The 15,800-nt window shown below is 46.6% G+C and overlaps 1 protein-coding gene across 1 annotated transcript in view; it reads right to left on the bottom strand.

Moving 5' to 3' along the window:
* Nucleotides 1-4,389: 4,389 nt before the first annotated feature.
* The window catches only part of LOC124002649 (cytohesin-4-like), a 33,185-nt gene continuing 21,774 nt past the window's right edge, over nucleotides 4,390-15,800 (bottom strand). Inside the window, exons 4-13 of the mRNA XM_046310235.1 lie at nucleotides 13,464-13,530; nucleotides 10,775-10,893; nucleotides 9,460-9,540; nucleotides 9,162-9,274; nucleotides 8,740-8,888; nucleotides 8,243-8,354; nucleotides 7,883-7,959; nucleotides 7,005-7,076; nucleotides 6,574-6,728; nucleotides 4,390-5,439 (exon numbers count right to left, since the gene is read on the bottom strand). Coding sequence (XP_046166191.1) covers nucleotides 5,358-5,439; nucleotides 6,574-6,728; nucleotides 7,005-7,076; nucleotides 7,883-7,959; nucleotides 8,243-8,354; nucleotides 8,740-8,888; nucleotides 9,162-9,274; nucleotides 9,460-9,540; nucleotides 10,775-10,893; nucleotides 13,464-13,530 — 1,027 coding nt within the window. The 3' untranslated portion in view covers nucleotides 4,390-5,357. The remainder of the gene's footprint in view (nucleotides 5,440-6,573; nucleotides 6,729-7,004; nucleotides 7,077-7,882; nucleotides 7,960-8,242; nucleotides 8,355-8,739; nucleotides 8,889-9,161; nucleotides 9,275-9,459; nucleotides 9,541-10,774; nucleotides 10,894-13,463; nucleotides 13,531-15,800) is intronic.

Below are 15,800 nucleotides of genomic sequence, written 5' to 3'. Positions count from 1 at the left end.
CTCTCTCTGCCCTTCACCCTCTCCCCCTCTCTCTGCCCTTCACCCTCTCCCCCTCTCTCTGCCCTTCACCCTCTCCCCTCTCTCTGCCTTCACCCTCTCCCCTCTCCCCTTCACCCTCTCTCTGCCCTTCACCCTCTCCCCCTCTCTCTGCCCTTCACCCTCTCCCCCTCTCTCTGGGTGTTTGCACAGTTCTAAGCCCTTCACCCTCTCCCCTCTCTCTCTGCCCTTCACCTCTCTCCAACACTCCCATCCCTCCTGGGTGTTTGCACAGTTCTTAGCCTCTCTCTCTCTCTCTCAAACACACTCCCATCCCTCCCTCCTCTCTGGGTGTTTGCACAGTTCTAAGCCTCTCTCTCTCTCTCTCAAACACACTCCCATCCCTCCCTCCTCTCTGGGTGTTTGCACAGTTCTAAGCATCTCTCTCTCTCTCAAACACACTCCCCGCCCATCCCTCCCTCCTCTCTGGGTGTTTGCTACAGCTCTAACCACAGAGAGGAACCACAGGCGTGAGGGGAAGTGATGCAAGGGAGGACCGATGTGTGTGTGGCGCAACACTGAAACAGGAAGTACAGAGGCACACAGGAAGGCGATGAGAGGTGTTGATGACTAAAGACCACTGTTCGCTCAACACTGGCCCAACTGACCATAAACGCTGATCTGGGGTCAGTTTGACATTTCCCCCCGCTAATGGTTAAGGTTAGGATTGGGGGAGGGGAACTGATCCTAGATCTGCACAGAGGAGAAACTTCACCCTGGAGCATTCAACACAACTGAGGCTTTAAACACCTGTAGGAATGTTTTTCCATAGCAGTTTTTAGCCTATGACTCATTAATGTAGAGCTGTAATAATCAGAAGATCATAACGTGGCTTTATCCAGGCTATACACAGGCTATACACAGGCTTTATCCAGGCTATACACAGGCTATACACAGGCTTTATCCAGGCTATACACAGGCTATATCCAGGCTATACACAGACTTTATCCAGGATATACACAGGCTTTATACAGGCTTTATCCAGGCTATACACAGGCTATATCCAGGCTATACACAGGCTATACACAGGCTATATCCAGGCTATACACAGGCTATATCCAGGCTATACACAGGCTATACACAGGCTTTATCCAGGCTATACACAGGCTATACACAGGCGTTATCCAGTCTATACACAGGCTATATCCAGGCTATGCCATTGATACAGACTCAGTTTGTGTTACGTTTTCTCAGTACAACACAACATAATGGTATGAGACAATAGGTTATGTCCATTAGAAACGGATAAGGAGGTTTGTGTTGTACCGCTGTAAGTTTTGTCAGATGAGATGACTAGGGTGTTGTTCCCAACACCACCAGCAGGGGTCACTTCTCTATAGAGATCAGTGTTGGACACACTCGCACAGTCTTGTACAGCTAACTTTGTGGGGACACACAATTCAGTCCCATTCAAAATCCTATTTTTTCCCTAACCCTTAACCCATACTCTTACCTTAACCTTAACCCAACCTTAACCCCTAACCCCAAAACTAACCCTAGCTCCTAACTCTAACCTTTAATGTAATTCTAACCCTAAAACTAATTCTAACCTTAACCCCCTAGAAACAGCATTTGACCTCGTGGGGACAAACAAAATATCCCCAATTTGTCCAATTTTTGTTTGTTTACTGCTCTTTATGTGGTAGCCTAGTGGTTAGAGCGTTGGACTAGTAACCGGAAGGTTGCAAGTTCCAACCCCTGAGCTGACAAGGTACAAATCTGTCGTTCTGCCCCTGAACAGGCAGTTAAGCCAGTGTTCCTAGGCCGTCATTGTAAATAAGAATTTGTTCTTAACTGACTTGCCTAGTAAAATAAAGGTTATTTTTTATTTTTTATAATCGTTAAACAGGTCCACACACACACACACACACACACACACACACACACACACACACACACACACACACACACACACACACACACACACACACACACACACACACACACACACACACACACACACACACACACACACACACACACACACACACACACAGTAAGAGGAAGTGAGAGAGAGTAACCTGTGTTTGTGTGTGCGTGTGTGTGTGTGTTCAACTGGAACATGCAGGTGTCCCTTTCCTTCTGACTGAAAACAGGACTTACTGCTCTCACCCTACTGGTGGATTTGCCCCTGACCACTGATCTAAGGTCAGTTTAACATAAACTCTGATGGTTGAGAATAGGACTGGGAGAGAGGGAGCTGATCCTAGATCTGTGCTTACAGGCAACTACCACCTAGTAATCTGACATGTTCACAATGGCCTTTGTTTGCCATTTATTAAATAATCAATTGAACAATTACAGAACAAGATAAAAAATAAACATGAATAGAAGAACATGGTAGAGACAATAGTTCTGTATATGTACTCCCAGGTTGTGTATATGTACTCCCAGGTTGTGTATATGTACTCCCAGGTTGTGTATATGTACTCCCAGGTTGTGTATATGTACTCCCAGGTTGTGTATATGTAATCCCAGGTTGTGTGTGTGTACCCCAGGTTCTGTATGTGTACTCCCAGGTTGTGTATATGTACTCCCAGGTTGTGTCATGTGTGCTCCCAGGTTCTGTGTGTGTACTCCCAGGTTCTGTATATGTACTCCCAGGTTGTGTATATGTACTCCCAGGTTGTGTGTGTGTGTACTCCCAGGTTCTGTATATGTACTCCCAGGTTGTGTATATGTACTCCCAGGTTGTGTGTGTGTACTCCCAGGTTCTGTATGTGTACTCCCAGGTTGTGTATATGTACTCCCAGGTTGTGTATATGTACTCCCAGGTTGTGTATATGTACTCCCAGGTTGTGTATGTGTACTCCCAGGTTCTGTGTGTGTACTCCCAGGTTCTGTATGTGTACTCCCAGGTTCTGTACTCCCAGGTTCTTTATGTGTACTCCCAGGTTCTGTACTCCCAGGTTCTGTATGTGTACTCCCAGGTTCTGTATGTGTACTCCCAGGTTCTGTGTGTGTACTCCCAGGTTGTGTATGTGTACTCCCAGGTTCTGTATGTGTACTCCCAGGTTGTGTATATGTACTCCCAGGTTCTGTATGTGTACTCCCAGGTTGTGTATATGTACTCCCAGGTTCTGTATGTGTACTCCCAAGTTCTGTATATGTACTCCCAGGTTGTGTGTGTGTACTCCCAGGTTGTGTATATGTACTCCCAGGTTGTGTGTGTGTACTCCCAGGTTGTGTGTGTGTACTCCCAGGTTCTGTATGTGTACTCCCAGGTTCTGTGTGTGTACTCCCAGGTTCTGTATGTGTACTCCCAGGTTCTGTGTGTGTACTCCCATGTTCTGTATATGTACTCCCAGGTTCTGTGTGTGTACTCCCAGGTTCTGTGTGTGTACTCCCAGGTTCTGTATGTGTACTCCCAGGTTCTTTATGTGTACTCCCAGGTTCTGTATATGTACTCCCAGGTTCTGTATGTGTACTCCCAGGTTCTGTATGTGTACTCCCAGGTTCTGTGTGTGTACTCCCAGGTACTGTATGTGTACTCCCAGGTTGTGTGTGTGTACTCCTAGGTTCTGTATGTGTACTCCCAGGTTCTGTGTGTGTACTCCCAGGTTCTGTATGTGTACTCCCGGGTTCTGTGTGTGTACTCCCATGTTCTGTATATGTACTCCCAGGTTCTGTGTGTGTACTCCCAGGTTCTGTGTGTGTACTCCCAGGTTATGTGTGTGTACTCCCAGATTGTGTGTGTGTACTCCCAGGTTCTGTGTGTGTACTCCCAGGTTGTGTGTGTGTACTCCCAGGTTCTGTGTGTGTACTCCCAGGTTCTGTGTGTGTACTCCCAGGTTGTGTGTGTGTACTCCCAGGTTCTGTGTGTGTACTCCCAGGTTGTGTGTGTGTACTCCCAGGTTGTGTGTGTGTACTCCCAGGTTCTGTGTGTGTACTCCCAGGTTCTGTGTGTGTACTCCCAGGTTCTGTGTGTGTGTACTCCCAGGTTGTGTATGTGTACTCCCAGGTTCTGTATGTGTACTCCCAGGTTCTGTATATGTACTCCCAGGTTCTGTATGTGTACTCCCAGGTTCTGTATGTGTACTCCCAGGTTGTGTGTGTGTACTCCCAGGTTCTGTGTGTGTACTCCCAGGTTCTGTGTGTGTACTCCCAGGTTCTGTATGTGTACTCCCAGGTTCTGTGTGTGTACTCCCAGGTTGTGTGTGTGTTTGGTGCTTGTGTTGCACGACGGTGACAGAAGAGTTGTTTGTGTGTTTGTATACTGTCTCTATTCACCTCTGTGATATAAATACTGTGTTGACTTCCTGGTGAGATGTGATGGTTTCTCTCTCTAACCAATGCAGTCTCATCTATAGACATAGTGCACAGAACAGATACAATAACCAGGCGACTCAGAGATCCTCTCCACAGTATTAGCATACAGAGACAAATACATTTTAGTCATTTAACAGAGACCCTTATCCAGAGCAATCTACAGGAGCATTATGGGTCATGCGCCTTGCTCAAGGGGACATCAACAGTATTTCACTTAGGAGGCTCGGGATTCGAACCAGCGGCCTCGTGGCTACTAGCCCAATACTCTTAACCACTAGGCTACCTGCCGGCCCAGTACAGTTGGCGAAGCCAGCAACGATCGAGGTGGTATCTATTAGCATGATGTACATCCAGTACATAGAACAGGTATGATAAACCAGTCACAGAGGTCTTATAACAGCATCTCAAGTGGCACCCTGTTCCCTATTTAGTGCACCACTTTTGACCAGGGTCCATAAGGCTCTGGTGGAAAGTAGTGCACTGTATAGAGAATAGGGCACCATTTGGGACACAGTCAAAGAGTCATACAAGGACAGTAGGTGGAATCAGCCATGCTTGAGGTCGTATCTATCTGCAGTTTGTACATGAGAAACCGCTCTCTTGGCTTCGCTTCTGTCACCACCTCAACAAACAGTATGTACAGGTCACGTTGACAGCTGTTGACAATGACAGTATTTCATCTCACAGGGTAAGAAGGAAGTCCTTTGACACGGCAGGGGTTGAAAAGGAGAAGTCCCTCTTCCAGACAGTACACAGTTCCACCTGTTCCATCCAGATTAAAGTCCAAATCAGTCCCCAGCAGTCTTCTCAGGAACTCTTCTTGCAACAAAACAAATTATCCCTCAATTCTCATTATGACAAAAGTTCATTTCTAATTCCTTTTTAAGGTAGAAGGTCCTCATTCTCACTGTTGAAAGTGTCCAGGTTCCCAATGCTTAGTCAGTTCAACTGAACCTGAACCTAAGTCTATTGATTGTGCTATTTGCTGTAGGGGTTCCATCTCCCTCTGTGATGCAGTACTGTGATTGATCCACAGGGGGTGCTGTCCTGTCTCAGTCTTGGGGAGCCTGGTTGATCACCTTCTTCTTACGCACCGACACCAGGTCATAGAAGGGGTCCTTGGTGATGCTGGCTCTGTAAAGTGACATATCAGGATGGTGGGTTGTTAATGGTGTTGTGATTGCGTGTGTAGCCTCTAAAAGCCTAGCCTAGGCAACATTTTACATTTACATTTAAGTCATTTAGCAGACGCTCTTATCCAGAGCGACTTACAAATTGGTGCATTCACCTTATGACATCCAGTGGAACAGTCCCTTTACAATAGTGCATCTAATTCTTAAAGGGGGTTGGGGGGAGAGAGAATACTTATCCTATCCTAGGTATTCCTTAAAGAGGTGGGGTTTCAGGTGTCTCCGGAAGGTGGTGATTGACTCCGCTGTCCTGGCGTCGTGAGGGAGTTTGTTCCACCATTGGGGGGCCAGAGCAGCGAACAGCAGCGAACAGTTTTGACATAGAGGAACTACAGTACTACAGTACTACAGTACTACAGTACTACAGTACGTCACTGCCTGGGTCACTGCTCTACCGCTTAAATCAAATACTAAATCATAGTTGGTAAGATGGAGACCACAGAGGTTCTTTGTAACGATTGGCGAACTACCTTCACTAAAACCACTGCAAAGGTTTTGCCTGCAAACTTTGGTTTTGAATCGCGACGTTCTGGAATGTCTGCCTCCTGATTGGACGGGAGAGTCCCAGGAATTTTTCAAATGTTCTTGTCGGCAGTGACATAATTGCTCTCTACCAAAAGAGTTCATCATTGAAGCCAGACCCTTGTGTGTGTGTGTGTGTGTGTGTGTGTGTGTGTGTGTGTGTGTGTGTGTGTGTGTGTGTGTGTGTGTGTGTGTGTGTGTGTGTGTGTGTGTGTGTGTGTGTGTGTGTGGTGGAACTGGGAGGAGCTATAGGAGGATGGGCTCATTGTAATGGCAGGAATGGAATAAATGGAACGGTATCAAACCCATCCAAACACATGGGAACCACACCTTTGACTCCGTTCCATAGATGCCATTCCAGCCAATACAATAAGCTCGTCCTCCTATAGCTCCTCCCGCCAGCCTCCACTGGCGTGTGTGTATTCTCCTGTAGCTCCTCCCGCCAGCCTCCACTGGCGTGTGTGTATTCTCCTGTAGCTCCTCCCGCCAGCCTCCACTGGCGTGTGTGTATTCTCCTGTAGCTCCTCCCACCAGTGTGTTCCTCCATGCGTAGTACCTGATGCTCTCTATCCATGTGTCTCGTTCCTCAGCGGTAGCGGCACAGATCATGTACGACTGGTGTTTCCCCTCCACCACTCTGCCATCTGTCTCTGTCTTACACGCCTTGATCTTCTGACCCCTGCTGTTGGGGTTATACAGCTCCAGACAGTACTGAGGAACACAGAGAAACAGACAGGAGCAACCAAGTCAATCACACGGAAGGATAAGTAAGGGTGAGTAGTGCGCTCTCACTCTTTCACACACACACACACACACACACACACACACACACACACACACACACACACACACACACACACACACACACACACACACACACACACACACACACACACACACACACACACACACACACACACACACACACACACACACACACACACACACACACTGAAGGATGAGTGTCTAAGGGTATTGTATTCTTACCGGTTTGCGTGCATACACCACCTCTCTCACACACAGGTTCTCCAGAGGGATGATTCCTCTGGGCTCCTTGTCCTGTAGAGAGAGATGAGGATAGAGGAAGGTGTTTAGAGAGGGAGGGATGGATGGAGGGAGTTGCAGTAGAGGATGGTGGGAGGGAGCAAGGAAGGAGGGGTGTGGAGGGATATAACCGATGCAGAGGGAATGTTTTCATTGGACGGGGAAGAGATGGAGGGAATGTTTTCATTGGACGGGGAGGAGGGATGAAAATCAATAGGGAAGTTGGAAAGGAAGGAAGGAGAAGGTGATGAGAGATGAACTTAAAGGAGGAATGGAGAGGTATTGACAGGGGTCAGTGAGATGGAGAGAGGGATGGACATAGAGGAGTAGACAGGTAGGAGAGACTTACAGTGGTGTACTTAAAGTAGCAGAGACTTACAGTGGTGTACTCAAAGTAGCAGAGACTTACAGTGGTGTACTCAAAATAGTAGACTTACAGTGGTGTACTGAAAATAGCAGAGACTTACAGTGGTGTACTCAAAGTAGCAAAGACTTTCAGTGGTGTACTGAAAATAGTAGACTTACAGTGGTGTACTCAAAATAGTAGACTTACAGTGGTGTACTGAAAATAGCAGAGACTTACAGTGGTGTACTGAAAATAGTAGACTTACAGTGGTGTACTCAAAGTAGCAGAGACTTACAGTGGTGTACTCAAAGTAGCAGAGACGTACAGTGGTGTACTCAAAGTAGCAGAGACTTACAGTGGTCTACTCAAAGTAGCAGAGACTTACAGTGGTCTACTCAAAGTAGCAGAGACTTACAGTGGTCTACTCAAAGTAGCAGAGACTTACAGTGGTCTACTCAAAGTAGCAGAGACTTACAGTGGTGTACTCAAAGTAGTAGAGGCAGTTGTCAGTCAGGATGAACCATCTCCTCTTCCACGTCTTCACTCTGCCTCCTGACCAACCAAACACACACATCTGACATACTGTAGATATGCTACGGCTTTTGTCTGTTTACTACCTAGACTGCATCCTACTGTTGGTTTGCTCCACTAGACTAGAGAGTCGAACAGGAAAGGCTAGTTGTTTAGGGCAGGCGTTTAATGTTCCAGGTGTGAGTTGTAAATCAGCTAATAACATCTCTGGATATCTGTGAAGGGCGGAGCTCCCCAAGGAGCAACAGTATTTAAGAGGTACGTCAGCTAAATGATATCATGACCATGTTGTTGGGTGTCTCACCTAGTTTGAGGAGCCATCCCTCCCTGTCGGGGTTGAAGAAGGTGTGGGTCAGGTCGTTCCCATCATCCTCTGGGATTTTAAAGGGCTCGTTCCTGATGCTGTCGTACAGTTTCTGAAGAGGGAGACAGCAGAGAAGCCAGCTGATGAAGTAAGGGCCATTTCCTGGTTTGACGTACATTATGCTTAGTTTTTATACAACTACATTTTTCCACTGCTATCAAGGTAGAATTCAAACCAATCAAACCAAACCCCATAGCTACATAGCGGCCGATCACAATACTTCAGGGTCATGTGACCTATATGAACACTGTGAATGGCCGGTGTGTCTCACCATACACATCTCATTGGTCAACCAACTACTACTTCCTGATGATGTGACCTATGTGGCCTCTCTGATTGGCTGCTGTGTCTCGCCATGAACATCTTATTGGTCAATGAACTACTACTTCCTGATGATGTGATCTATATGGCCTCTCTGATTAGATGTTGTGTCTCACCGTGAGCAGCTCATTGGGCAGGTCCCCTCCGTTGTTGATGCCTCTGTTCATAGAGATGAATCTCTCTAGAGGGGTCTTGTCCTTCACGTTGGGGTTGTGGAGGCTGGTGTTCAACATGATGATGGCAAACGACAGGATGTAACAGGTGTCTGAGGGAACACAGAGAAATGTAGACATTATACACAGTTTAAATTGTGATTTCAGGGGAATGAGAACACACACACACACACACACACACACACACACACACACACACACACACACACACACACACACACACACACACACACACACACACACACACACACACACACACACACACACACACACACACACACACCTCTATACTGATAGATGTCTGTGTTGCAGTCACAGTAGCGAGTGGTTACACCACACACACACCCACACACCCACACACACACCTGTAGACTGAAAGACTTCCGCGTTACAGTCACAGTAGCGTGTGGCGAAGGTTTCCATCATGCGGTCAATCTTCTGAGCCTCACCGGGCAGACGGAAACTCCACAGGAACTGCCTGAGACATACAGACAGACATTCAGACAGGGGGTTCAGACCAGTCAGGCTCACAGAGCTCCTGTGTTCTGCCTTCAGACTACAACTTCAGCCCAAGTCATCTTCAGTTATTTGACCAAATGTATTCTGTCATTTTAACATAGCTGAGAATTGAAAGGTTAGTTAATGAACAGCCCGTCAACCTACCTCAGTGCCTGTACCAGGTTGAGGTCTGAGAACTCATGGAGGTCCACAAAGGCTTTCAGCGTCTGGAGGTGGAGGTCTTCTCTGTAAAGACACAAGCAGACTGAGCAGACGGAGAGACACCAACTACAAGAGCTATCATATTATTATTATTCATATGAATTCACTGTCTCCCAACTCCTCGAAAATCTCCCCCTTTGTCCTCTCCCCTCAGCCATCGGCGCTTCATCACCACCATCATCATCATCACCATCATCATCATCATCACCACCATCATCACCACCATCACCATCACCACCATCACCATCATCATCATCATCATCATCATCATCATCATCATCATCATCATCATCATCATCATCATCATCATCATCATCATCATCATCATCATCATCATCATCATCATCACACCATCATCATCATCATCATCATCATCATCATCATCATCATCATCATCATCATCATCATCATCATCATCATCACAATCATCACCACCATCATTATCATCACCACCATCATCACCACCATCACCATCACCACCATCATCATCATCATCATCATCATCATCATCATCATCATCATCATCATCATCATCATCATCATCATCATCATCATCATCATCATCATCACCATCATCACCACCATCATCACATCATCATCATCACCATCATCACCATCACCACCATCATCATCATCATCATCATCATCATCACACCATCATCACCACCATCATCATCATCATCATCATCATCATCATCATCATCATCATCATCATCATCATCATCATCATCATCATCACCACCATCATCATCACCATCATCATCATCATCATCACCACCATCATCATCATCATCATCATCATCACCATCACCATCATCATCATCATCATCATCACATCACCATCATCACCACCATCATCACCACCATCATCACCACCATCATCATCATCACCATCATCATCACCACCATCATCAACACCACCATCATCATCATCATCACCACCATCATCACCACCATCATCATCATCATCATCACAATCATCACCACCACCATCATCACCACCATCATCACCACCATCATCATCATCACCACCATCATCATCATCACCATCATCATCATCATCACCATCATCATCACCACCATCACCATCATCATCATCATCATCATCACCATCATCATCATCATCATCATCACCATCATCATCATCATCACCATCATCATCACCACCATCATCACCACCATCATCATCACCACCATCATCATCATCACCACCATCATCATCACCATCATCATCATCATAACCATGTCCCTACTGTACCTCTCTCCCAGGTAGTCTCCAATAGCAGTCTTATTGAGCCCCTCCTCCTTGTAAAGGAACTCTGCTATTGGCTGAGGGTTCCTCTCCAGAAGCTTGTTCTCTACCAGGTAGTTTATACCCTAGAATGATTTAAAACAGACATCAATTAACCAATACATCACCCAGTCAATTAGACAATCAGTCAGTCAGATACTATAAAACACTTTAAATATAAAACTTTTATATAGCTTTTACAGTGATAAGAGTGAGTAACACACACACACACACCGGCCTTCTGATCTGTGATTGGTTGTTAAATGCTGTTGTTTGTCTTGTTTCAGAATGAGCTCATAGATTCCATCTGTTTGACTAGACTTCCTAAAAGCTTGAGATGGAATTAGGGCACCGTTTATAAAAAATTCACTATTCCTTAAAACTCAATATCTCTTCCTCTTTCTCATCAGCACTGTAACTGAGGGGAAAAGTTACATTCTGTGTCAATAGTCAACTGTTGTAAATAGCTTTAGCCACTAGAGCAGTGGTGACCAACCCTAGTCCTGGTGATCTATTGGATGTAAATAGCATTAGCCACTAGAGCAGTGGTCACCAACACTAGTCTTGGAGAGATACTGGTTGTAAATAGCTTTAGCCACTAGAGCAGTGGTCACCAACCCTAGTCTTGAAGAGCTACTGGTTGTAAATAGCATTAGCCACTAGAGCAGTGGTCACCAACCCTAGTCCTGGTGATCTACTGGTTGTAAATAGCATTAGCCACTAGAGCAGTGGTCACCAACCCTAGTCTTGGTGATCTACTGGATGTAAATAGCATTAGCCACTAGAGCAGTGGTCACCAACCCTAGTCTTGGTGATCTACTGGTTGTAAATAGCTTTAGCCACTAGAGCAGTGGTCACCAACCCTAGTCTTGGAGAGCTACTGGTTGTAAATAGCTTTAGCTACTAGAGCAGTGGTGACCAACCCTAGTCTTGGAGAGCTACTGGTTGTAAATAGCTTTAGCCACTAGAGCAGTGGTCACCAACCCTAGTCTTGGTGAGGTTGTAAATAGCTTTAGCCACTAGAGCAGTGGTCACCAACCCTAGTCTTGAAGAGCTTAGCCACTAGAGCAGTGGTCACCAACCCTAGTCTTGGTGAGCTACTGGTTGTAAATAGCATTAGCCACTAGAGCAGTGGTCACCAACCCTCTTGAGTCTTGAAGAGCTACTGGTTGTAAATAGCATTAGCCACTAGAGCAGTGGTCACCAACCCTAGTCTTGATCTAGAGCTACTGGTTGTAAATAGCATTAGCCACTAGAGCAGTGGTCACCAACCCTAGTCTTGAAGAGCTACTGGTTGTATCTACTGGTTGTAAATAGCTTTAGCCACTAGAGCAGTGGTCACCAACCCTAGTCTGGTGAAGAGCTACTGGTTGTAAAAATAGCATTAGCCACTAGAGCAGTGGTCACCAACCCTAGTCCTGGTGATCTACTGGTTGTAAATAGCATTAGCCACTAGAGCAGTGGTCACCAACCCTAGTCTTGGTGATCTACTGGTTGTAAATAGCTTTAGCCACTAGAGCAGTGGTCACCAACCCTAGTCCTGGTGATCTACTGGTTGTAAATAGCTTTAGCCACTAGAGCAGTGGTCACCAACCCTAGTCCTGGTGATCTACTGGTTGTAAATAGCTTTAGCCACTAGAGCAGTGGTCACCAACCCTAGTCCTGGTGATCTACTGGTTGTAAATAGCTTTAGCCACTAGAGCAGTGGTCACCAACCCTAGTCCTGGTGATCTACTGGTTGTAAATAGCATTAGCCACTAGAGCAGTGGTCACCAACCCTAGTCAAATAGCTTACCAGTGGTCTTCCTGGTGATCTACTGGTAAATAGAGCTAGTGGTCACCAACCCTAGTCCTGGTGATCTAGGGTTTTGCACCAGACCAGCAGTAACAGTGGTCACCAACCCTAGTCTTGGATTTTGTAAATAGCTTTAGCCACTAGAGCAGTGGTCATCACCTGACATTGGTCCACCAATGTCTTTCCCCTGACTCAGATAACACACCCTATTTAATCTGGTATCTACTTTGTAAATAGCTTTACCAACTCTGTATCTAGTCCAGGAGAATAGAAGGTAACGGGTGACAACAGATGCATGTTGTGAGATGGTTGTCATAGCTATGAACTATGATGCTGTGGTTGACCTTTAACCACAGTGCGTTGTCTTGATGAGACACACACAAGGCATTGCTGCTGTTATGAGAGATGCATCTTCCTGTCAGAAAGGAAGCCCATAGTGGAGCCTCTGATTGACCTGAGAAGGTGGCTCAGGCACAAACACACACGCACGCACGCATGCACGCACGCACGCATGCACGCACGCACGCACAAACCACTTTCCTGTGTCCAAACATTCAAAGGTGATATGAGTGGACTGTACCACTCTCTCAGACTAAACCTTGTAAGAATTGAGGAAAAATGTCATAATTTGTTCCAGCCACAACCTACCTATACAGAGCTGTGGTTCATAGGTCAAGTATGATGTCATCATGGCTTCAGTGTGTCTGTGTAGGTGTGGTACTTACCCTTGTCTTGGTGGTCTCACATGCTCCTAACCCCCCCAACATTTCCTCCCCCCACACAGAGGGGACAGGATGCGGTTTGCTCTCGCTACTCTCCTCCCCTCTCTCTCTCACGATGACAGACCATTTGTTCACTCACCTTTTTAGGGTCCATGTTGAATTTCTTCTTCCCGCTTGAGAACTGCTTTCCTTTCTCAAGGACTTTGCTGCATAGAGAGAAAACAGATAACAGAATAACTTCTTAACAGATGACCTTGTAAACAAACACGATGCAGTGAAGTAGGTCGGTGTCATTCATTGTCTGGGTTGTTAGCTACAGGACAGGAAATTATAAGACATGGTCAACTAGTGAAGAAGTGATTCATCAGCAAAGAATAATACATTCAGAAAAGATGACCACATAGTTAATAAAGGACAACACATGTAAAGGATGGATAAGGAATGAACAGGGACTGATTAGGGGATGAATAGGGGGTGAATATGGAATGAATAGGGGGTGAACAGGCTATGAATAGGGGTGAATAGGGGGTGAGCAGGCTATGAATAGGGGGTGAATAGGGGTGAGCAGGCTATGAATAGGGGGTGAATAGGGGGTGAATGCTATGAATAGGGGGGGAATGAATAGGGGTGAGCAGGCTATGAATAGGGGGTGAATAGGGGGTGAGCAGGCTATGAATAGGGGGTGAATAGAGGGTGAGCAAGCTATGAATAGGGGGTGAATAGTCCTGGAATGAATAGGGGGTGAACAGGCTATGAATAGGGGGTGAATAGGGGGTGAGCAGGCTATGAATAGGGGTGAATAGGGGTGAAGGCTATGAATAGGGGGTGAATAGGGGTGAACAGGCTATGAATAGGGGGTGAATAGGGGTGAGCAGGCTATGAATAGGGGGTGAATAGAGGTGAGCAAGCTATGGTGATAGGGGGTTGAATAGGGGGTGAGCAGGCTAGAATAGGGGGTGAACAAGCAGGCTATGAATAGGGGGTGAATAGGGGGTGAGCAAGCTATGAATAGGGGGTGAATAGTCCTGGAATGAATAGGGGTGAACAGCAACTATGAATAGGGGTGAATAGGGGGTGAGCAGGCTATGAATAGGGGGTGAATAGAGGGTGAGCAGGCTATGAATAGGGGGTGAATAGGGGTGAGCAGGCTATGAATAGGGGGTGAATAGGGGTGAGCAGGCTATGAATAGGGGTGAATAGGGAATGAATAGGGGTGAGCAGGCTATGAATAGGGGGTGAATAGAGGGTGAGCAAGCTATGAATAGGGGGTGAATAGGGGGTGAGCAGGCATTAGCCAATAGGGGGTGAATAGAAGGTTGTAACAGATGAATAGGGGGTGAATAGGGGGTGAGCAGGCTATGAATAGGGGAATAGGGGGTGAATAGGGGTGAATAGAGGGTGAGCACCTATGAATAGGGGGTGAATAGGGGGTGAGCAGGCTATGAATAGGGGGTAGAACCAGAGCAACCTATGAATAGGGGGTGAATAGGGGGTGAGCAGGCTATGAATAGGGGGTGAATAGGGGGTGAGCAGGCTATGAATAGGGGGTGAATGGGGTGAGCAAGCTATGAATAGGGGGTGAATAGGGAATGAATAGGGGGTGAGCAGGCTATGAATAGGGGGTGAATAGAGGGTGAGCAAGCTATGAATAGGGGGTGAATAATAGGGGGTGAGCAGGCTATGAATAGGGGGTGAATAGAGGGAATGAATAGGGGGTGAATAGGGGTGAATAGGGGGTGAGCAGGCTATGAATAGGGGTGAATAGGGGTGAGCAAGCTATGAATAGGGGGTGAATATGGAATGAATAGGGGGGTGAGCAGGCTATGAATAGGGGGTGAATAGGGGTGAGCAAGCTATGAATAGGGGGTGAATAGGGGGTGAGCAAGCTATGAATAGGGGGGTGAATAGGGAAATGAATAGGGGTGAACAGGCTATGAATAGGGGGTGAATATGGAATGAATAGGGGTGAGCAGGCTATGAATAGGGGGTGAATAGGGGGTGAGCAGGCTATGAATAGGGGGTGAGCATAGGAATGAATAGGGGTGAATAGGGAATGAATAGGGGGTGAACAGGCTATGAATAGGGGGGGGGGTGAGCAGGCTAGAATAGGGGTGAGCAAGCTATGAATAGGGGGTGAATATGGAATGAATAGGGGTGAGCAGGCTATGAATAGGGGGTGGGAATGAATAGGGGTGAGCAGGCTATGAATAGGGGTGAATAGGGAATGAATAGGGGGTGAGCAGGCTATGAATAGGGGTGAGGGCTATGAATAGGGGTGAGCAGGCTATGAATAGGGGGTGAATAGGCTATGAATAGGGGGTGAGCAGGCTATGAATAGGGGAATAGGGGTGAATAGGGGTGAGCAAAGCTATGAATAGGGGGTGCATAGGGAATGAATAGGGGTTGAGCAGGTTATGAATAGGGGATGAATAGGGAATGAATGGGCGGTGAGCAGGCTATGAATAGGGATTGAGCA

Source organism: Oncorhynchus gorbuscha, linkage group LG18 (genome assembly GCF_021184085.1).
Source record: "Oncorhynchus gorbuscha isolate QuinsamMale2020 ecotype Even-year linkage group LG18, OgorEven_v1.0, whole genome shotgun sequence".
In the NCBI taxonomy this organism is placed as follows: Eukaryota; Metazoa; Chordata; class Actinopteri; order Salmoniformes; family Salmonidae; genus Oncorhynchus; species Oncorhynchus gorbuscha.
The sequence above is the reverse complement of the archived record's forward strand: the minus strand, read 5'-3'. Positions and strand labels throughout refer to the sequence as shown.